This window comes from Haliotis cracherodii, unplaced genomic scaffold (genome assembly GCF_022045235.1).
Source record: "Haliotis cracherodii isolate W230 unplaced genomic scaffold, xgHalCrac1.p SCAF_17, whole genome shotgun sequence".
Taxonomy (NCBI): domain Eukaryota; kingdom Metazoa; phylum Mollusca; class Gastropoda; order Lepetellida; family Haliotidae; genus Haliotis; species Haliotis cracherodii.
Window position 1 is genome coordinate 28,097,545 of NW_027266272.1, and position 8,600 is coordinate 28,106,144.

The 8,600-nt window shown below is 40.8% G+C and overlaps 1 protein-coding gene across 1 annotated transcript; it reads right to left on the reverse strand.

Annotated features, from left to right (window-relative positions):
- Positions 1-2,390: 2,390 nt before the first annotated feature.
- Positions 2,391-6,337, reverse strand: LOC139464576 (uncharacterized). Its single transcript, XM_071246095.1, has 4 exons — positions 6,291-6,337; positions 5,398-5,497; positions 4,539-4,689; positions 2,391-3,070 (listed from the first exon to the last, which is right to left on the reverse strand). The coding sequence occupies exons 3-4, from the start codon at positions 4,676-4,678 to the stop codon at positions 2,410-2,412; spliced, it is 801 nt and encodes a 266-aa protein (XP_071102196.1). The 5' UTR covers positions 4,679-4,689; positions 5,398-5,497; positions 6,291-6,337; the 3' UTR covers positions 2,391-2,409.
- Between the last annotated feature and the right edge of the window lie 2,263 nt (positions 6,338-8,600).

An 8,600-nucleotide genomic window follows, 5' to 3' on the forward strand; every position in this document is an offset into this window, starting at 1 on the left:
TTCCATTCAAACAGGACTAGGAGGTAAAGCTGTGGTGTAGAATGTACGGTACTACAAGCAATTAGTTTAAAGAAGAATGTATCATGTTAACAATACTGTTGACATTATTCAGCATTACCTGCTGAACGTAGTATTGCACAACGTTAACCTGTGCGGACCACTTGAATACATTTCACATCCAGTGTCTGTTGGGACACTTCGTTACCTAATGCATATTCATGTTCGTATTGCACGACGTGAACCTGTGAGGACCACTTGAAACATTTCACATTCAGTGTCTGTTCGGACACTTCGTTACCTGATGCATGTACATGTACGTATTGCACGACGTGAACCTGTGAGGACCACTTGAAACATTTCACATTCAGCGTATGTTGGGACACTTCGTTACCTGATGCATGTACATGTACGTATTGCACAACGTGAACTTGTGCGGACCACTTGAAACATTTCACATCCAGTGTCTGTTGGGACACTTCGTTACCTAATGCATATACATGTTCGTATTGCAGGACTTGAACCTGTGGGGACCACTTGAAACATTTCACATTCAGTGTCTGTTGGGACGCTTCGTTACCTGATGCATGTACATGTACGTATTGCACTATGTTAACTTGTGCGGACCACTTGAAACATTTCACATCGAGTGTCTGTTGGAACACTTCGTTACCTGATGCATGTACATGTACGTATTGCACGACGTGAACCTGTGGAGACCACTTGAAACATTCCACATTCAGTGTCTGTTGGGACACTTCGTTACATAATGCATGTACATGTTCGTATTGCACGACGTGAACCTGTGGAGACCACTTGAAACATACCACATTCAGTGTCTGTTGGAACACTTCGTTACATAATGCATGTACATGTACGTATTGCACGACGTGAACCTGTGGAGACCACTTGAAACATTTCACATCGAGTGTCTGTTGGGACACTTCGTTACCTGATGCATGTACATGTACGTATTGCAGGACTTGAACCTGTGGGGACCACTTGAAACATTTCACATCGAGTGTCTGTTGGGACACTTCGTTACATAATGCATGTACATGTTCGCAGTGCATGACGTGAACCTGTGAGGACCACTTGAAACATTTCACATTCAGTGTCTGTTGGAACACTTCGTTACCTGATGCATGTACATGTACGTATTGCACGACGTGAACTTGTGCGGAACACTTGAAACATTTCACATCCAGCTTCTGTTGGGACACTTCGTAACGTATTGCATGACGATAATCTGTAAAATATTTTACATTTAGAGTAATGTTTACATTAAGGGTTGTACCAGAGCATATCGGAATGGAACCTGATGTGGGTAACAGGGAAAAGATTTTGAAAATATTGAAGATGTTAAGACATTTATCATGAAATACGAAAGTCTAAATGTGTACATTTCTGAATTCTGAATTATATTGTTGTCCTTTAGACATATCTTTCGTCAATTAAATCAGTTAAGCCAAATGTCAACAAAGTTTAGATGTAATGTACATGATCTCATCATTTCCTAAAAGTCAGAAAACGTTACATTATAAACGCCATAATGAATTGAATATCATGTGTTAATAATATGCCCTTATACCTGTCTACAAATGAAAAAAATCCTTAATATATTGTAAATGGACAATCACTTTTCCAAATGGTTTCCAACCTATCTTTTTATTTCTCAGGCAGAGGGAAATGTGCTGTACAATGAGGTGAAATATACCACCGCATCACAGGTACAAAAGCTCACCTTGATTTAGTTATATTTCTCTCATATCAACTATTCCAGTCAGTTTCATGTAATCAGACATTCAACGGTTTTTTCCTTTATTCCTGATACTGCTGCTCATAGCAGTTAGACAAACTGGAATGGGTTGGAATCTCGGTTCGCCCCGATTATATTTCTAGGTTTGTCAGCACCATGATCCGTGCTCGTGGATTTCATCAAAGTGGTAAACGTCTAAGATGTGCATCACTTCGGGTTTTCCTACAATGTCCACCAAACACGCCGTGATATTACTGGAGTATTGTTCGAAGTGACGTTAAAATACGACTTACTAAAGTTACCACTGGCCATCCGATCCCCATTGTCGCCGGTTCTCACAACTCAGTCTGCCCTGGGTGTCGCCATGTGAAAATAGTTATTGGTGTCTCAATATGTGTCTGAAGTTTTAGTGTTACATATTCGGTGATATTTTGTGTTATGAACGAGTTAAGATCAGACAGGGGTGTTTGTATTTCGCTTAGTGGTAAGCCTATCTTTTGGGAGTGAACACGTGTAACCGTTTAAACGAGTCAACAGTTCTTTGTCCTGACATAACACTCTACCTGTTATTGTTGTAATGATTTATTTGAAAACGATTAGTCATTTCCGATCAATTATCTAATCAGCAGCAGAATACAACCATTTCAAAGTTTTTAGTGGAGGGTATTATACAGCCTTCCCAGCGGCGTCAGCCTAGCAGAGCTGTCTTCATGCAAAGCGTTGACTTTGTGGATGAACGAGCCGTCTCTGAGAACACGGTTTCCAAACCAAGCATAGCGAGCCACAAAGGGAGCATTCTCTAATCTTGGTACGATTCTTTTCATGTAATTCTCAACATGTGTGAGAGAAGTAGTGTGGGGACAAGCAAACTCCGTCAACCAGACCTGTTTCTTGTAACGGTTGTGGACTGTCTCCAGGAACCGCATGTCATTGTCGGCGCCGCAGGTGTAGCTGTGAACGGCAATGTAGTCGACTTTACAGCCTGTGCACTCTTTGAAAAATTCGTCCAGCCATTGAAATGTCTCCATGAGACAGTTGGAGTTGTTCACATGAACCTTACATCGGGCTGGAGCGGGGCTGATGAGAGACTTTCCCTTGGCCAGAGACTCCAGTTGGGGCCAGTGAGATGCGGCTGCTTTGGGGGTCATGTGGGATTGGTGCCTCTCGTTTGGTTCGTTGAAGCCAAGCAGGTGACGTGCGGAGGTGGGAAGGTTGACATTGTCGACATGACCTCCTCCCCAGACCATGGGCACAAACTCCCCTCTTGACGGGCAACCCATCTCACGGGCCTTGTCCTGTGTTCCCCAGCTGTACCTGGCGTGGAGAGGTCAGGATAGTGAGGTCAGTTGGCACATGTTGAAGACAGAATGGTTTTGGTCCCTGATAAAAAAAACATACCATTTTTGCCCTGAAAACCGAAAACATGTCATATTTCCAGTGAAAGATGTTTCTTTCGACAAACTTTCATTTCGGATTATGGCCTACAGGAGAATATCAAATGTTCAGCCTCAAAGTCAAATTTGGATTCAAAACATACAACCTTTGCCCCGAAATTCCACAACACTTTATATTTCGAAAGGAAGGGGATTTCTTGGAAAAATCTGAAGACCATTTGTCTTTCGACCATTTTCGGGAAAATAGAGAGGTTATCACGTGAGAGTGTTTGGGGATGGTAAATATCCTACATTAGGAATAAACATTGTATTTAGCGAGCCTTGGCGGGGTAAATAGTGTTTATTCCCAATACAGGATATTTACCATCCCCCAAAACACAAGCGTCATAACCTCTTTATCATATAATGTCATTCTTTAATTCTGCGCTAGAAAATCGCTTTCCCCCTCTCACAAACATTACCGACACATTGCGAGTTATCCTGGAATGCGCGCATTAATATTTATTACGACACAGGGTAAGTGATGTGTCAGTCGGACAGTGACAGTAGCCAATATAATTCAAACTGAAATCTGTTTCTTATACAGTGGCGAAGCAACATATACGCAAAACAATTGTTTTTACTTGCCTTCAGCTAGAGTAACTGCCGTTTGTCAAAGGGAAGCTACTCTAACCCTATTCTATGACACGTCACGGCCACGTTTAGACGTTGCCTGCCATAACGTTAAGAAGTGCAGTCAGATGTACACAGAGCGACAAAACAAAACAAGGTAACAATCGAAACCTATGTCCAACTATTTTAATTTGTGGAAAAGGTTTCAAGACGCAGATGTCTACAAGCACAGATATGGCTACTGATCCCGCTTGGCTAGGCCTAGTGCCCTCGCAAAATTGTTTCGAAATTTGTATCTCCAAAGTTGCCAAAACTTATAAAATGCCTAAGCTACGTCACAGTTAGACACCGATTTTCAGTATATTAGACATTTCTTTTGATAATGAAAGCAATTATCCCTGTAGTTTATCCAGATTCCCGATTGTTAATTCTGACTCGATCGCCGAATGACTAGGGCGACGCCATGTTTGTTTTATATACACTGAAAGTAGTACCTACATGTCCTATCCGCATATGACCCCAACGGATATCGTTCTTATCTGTTGGTTTTATCCTGTCGAGAAACCTACCCATTATATGATAAATTATTTTCTCTGGACAACAGACCTACCAAAGAACATCAAATGGTCAGCCTCAAAGTGCACTGAGGGTATTGCAGATTTTATTGTTGATGCTATTCTCTTTAACATCATGTCTTTCGCGTCAGAATAAAAGATAATGGTGTGTCTTGACTACGAAAAGTGACGCGAAACAATAGAATATGACATCACACGTACCACCAGCTGATGTCCGACAGAGTCTGCGTATCGTTGCAGTGGTAGTGCTTCATACTGATGCCGGCGCCTTTCTTTGGTGTTGCTGCCGCTGAAGAAATCAATCCGGCCATACAGATAACGATGGCAACCCCCAACGTCATGGCGGTGATTTCTTAAAGAAATTCATGAATTTTTCTTTATATACTGGTTGGAAATGATTTATTAGATGGTGAAATCACTGCCATTCGTGTTGTGCCTTCAGTCCAGGGATCATACTCGAGGCTACGTATGGGTAAAACATCGATCAGCAGAGCTTAGTACAACTGGGTGCCATATAGCCCTGAAAATGCACAACTTGAATTTCATTATTAGCAAAGCAGGCAAAAAATTTGAAACTGAAGTAGGCTGTGAAGCAAAGGGTACGCCTTCCCTTGTCGAGTTTCTATAAACAATTGTTACACGTTTTGTCGAGAGTAATGTATTTATATGGCACATATTACGATTACTGATACATTGATGTAGGAAGGCAAGCATGGCATGATCAGCTCTGAAACACCAAGTACATACATATGAGTACGACCAGAGATAAGAAATCCTTAAAATATTCTTAAGAAACTGATTGAAAAACATAGGGCGTCAGCAACATTAACGCTCTGAGGTGAAACATGTCTTATAAGTGTTCTACGTTTGTGAGACCATTACCACTTGTGTATTGCCGTCCCATGATCATATATCGGGGACAGCTTTTGATTTAAACCCACAAACACCGGCTCCTGGCACGACTAGGGGTTGCAACTCTGCACAACGAATTGTGGTACCACAGAACCCAAATAATGCACTACAATACTTTCTTTGTCAGCAAATCGGGTAAAATACTTACAACTGAATCTGTCTGAATGACAAAGGGTACAGCGTCTCTTGTCTAACACAGTTTGTATTGAGTATGTAACAAGGTCAAGGAAGTCATGGGATAGTCGTCTCTGAAACACGAAGTACATGATTATCTATCGGTACCAGAGATAAAATACTAGATTTAAGTAGATCACATGACAGTCTTCACTCAGCGTTTCCTTCCTTTAACACAGGTTAGAAGATCTTCTTGGAGTATATATACTATTCCCGAGATTGTTACATATCTTTCTTTATAATTCTCTATCTATATAATATAAATTTGACATAAATTATCAATAAAAATATCGTTACATTCCAACCTTTCACAAAGATGATGAAAATAGACAATCAAACTAATATCCATCGACAACGATGACAATTGTTCACCCTATCTCAAAAATCCCCTTTCAGCAAAATGATTTAGTTCTGGTTTGGAAGCGCAGAATAAATGAAGAAAGAAATGTTTTGCACAATAACATTAGATGACAAAAACCAATGAAAGAAGTTACTCTTCGCAATGTACCATTAACGAGGAAAGATAATATCTAGGTAGGTCAAATAAAAACAAATCCGTCAAGCAATGTGTCCATTCTTTTAGCGATTGTCGATGTTTTGTAGATTTAGAAAGTGTGCCAAGATCTTGTTTGGTGGAGCCAGATAACAAGACTAGACTGCGCCCAGTATGTTTCTGACTATTATTTACTTTCTAAGGTACGTTGTCTTTTGCAAATGTGTCGTTAAAACTGGGGCCCTCTGGTACAAAATGGCCACAGCTGCATCCAGATTGTTCGAGGGTGTCCTGTCAGACAGGAATGCACGCACACAACAATTATAGTAAATACTGTAAGACATATGCAGAACATTCATGGACACACATGTTACCTGGTGTAGGATTGCACTGGATCGTGTCTGTATTTGCTTTATCTGCCTATCAACCCTGTGAAAAGAACAGGAGCGTTCGTCGTCCTATCAGTAACGCCATCGTAGGTGCTTAGTGCTAGTCTGTGTATATTTGTTTGATTTTGTTAATTGTTATTTTTTGCTATACAACTTATCATGCATGTTAATGATATATTCTTTTCGGTTGATATAGATAGGATTTTAACACCGCACAATAATGTTTCTCAAAAGACATATATGTGTAAAGTCTCCCCAAGACTGGCATTGCAACACCTTAGACATATTGCTACCATCATTATAAGCAGGAAAATGACATATATACACAGATCATTTCTTATGGACAGAAGGGTGAGTGAGTTGGGTTTAAAGCCGCTTTTAACTGTACTTCAGTTATAACACTAAGACAAGGCGTTTATCACATTGGCGAACCCAACGAGAATGGGTATGGTGCGTACAATCCAAGTATTATATTGAGTGTGAATCAGGGATTAAAACGAGCGATCAACGGATCTTGGTATGGCTAAGGGACGCAACTCAACACTGCGAATAGTGGCGCTTTGGAACATTGGGTCCCGGGTCTGAGACAATCTATGGATTATCAGAAAACAATTACAGGGTGAACAGCAGGAAAGGTCGCCGCTAATATCAAATGTTTGTTACTCCGAGGAAGGGAGGAACACTCAGGGGGTCGTCTGGGGAAATTGTGGATAATGTATATGTGCCAAGCAGTCTTGAATAATACATTGCAGACTCTCCCGGATTATCCTGGAGACATAACAGGTAGATAACATAATGGTTTGGGACAGTAATGATAGTTAATACACATTATCTCTTTGATTAAGGCTGAAGATCGTAGTCGAGATGTTGCTGCTTCTGTGTGCGTGGCTGTTGAGGACGTCCCAGTTGGTGGCGGGTACTCCGAAGAAAGGGGCGTTTGTTTACATGAAGGAGTACCACTGTAATGACACACAGTCCCTCCACGACGTCAGCTGGTGATAGGTCAGGACCATCTGGTAGACATCTTGGTCAAATACACCATCACACGTAAACTACAATTGACCATCACGTGTACACCACATGCCCCAAAACATTTATAATGATTAAAACTATGTACGCTACAAACAAGGATTCAGGGCAAGACGTTCAAATGACCTTTCGTTGCGGTGTTAAAGAGAAAGTCTAACATCAAAATGTCTTTCATTTTCAAACTGATATAATCTCGTGTTTGGAATGAAAATTGACATAACGCATGTAAATAACATACAAAATGCTAGGCATAATTTGTATTTGAAATTTGTTTTAATAGTTGAAAAATGAAAAGCTTAAAGGCCGATTAGGTTTACACTTCAGATCAAATAAACAACAGAAAACATCGAGTTTCATGGAATTTTGTGCTTTTAAAGAATGGAATTTTGTGCTTTTAAAGAATCAACACTTTTCAAGAGTATCAATCATGAAAAATTAAGATTGATTGATTCATCGTTTGTTGTATAAGGCCGCACTCAGTAATATTTCAGCTATATGGTAATGGTCTTTGAATAATCAAATCTGGACCTGACAATCCAGTGATTGACATCATGAGCATTGATCTACGAATTTGAAATACTATGACTTGCATCAACCAAGTCAACGACGCTTATCCCGCTAGTCGCCTATTATGATAAGCATAGTCACCTCTTACGGCAAGCGTGGGTTGCTGAGGACCGACTTTAACCCGGTTTCAAGGGCCAGAACATTGTTACAGTGACTTAACCAATTTAAACTAGTACACATTTTGAATGATCCTACACAGATACAAACATGTTATACTATGTGTATAGGGGCGGTCGGGTAGCCTGGTGGTTTAAGCGTTCGCTCGTCACGCCGAAGACCCGGGTTCGATTCCCGACATGGGTACAATGTGTGAAGCCCATTTCTGGTGTCCCCCGCCGTGATATTGCTGGAATACTTCTAAAAGCGGCGTACAACCATACACACTCACTATACTATGTGTATACGATACTAGGCGCGGAGGCAAGTGGCAGTATGTATGTGCGACCTATGTCAGGCTGCTAACATCTGCATATACACGCGTGCATGAACCAATTCTGGTGGAAGTATTCCGATTTAAATGTCTGTGCTGTGTTGAGTAAATATTTCGATTAGAAGCTTTGTGCGATGACACGATGTGGAAGAATATCATATTGGCTTCTAAGCCACCTTAAGGTTCTCAGCTTATCCATTTAGACAGGATTGTCCAAGCATTTTCATGCAAAGTACACCGAACTCAATATCTAGTTCAAGGCATTAGCA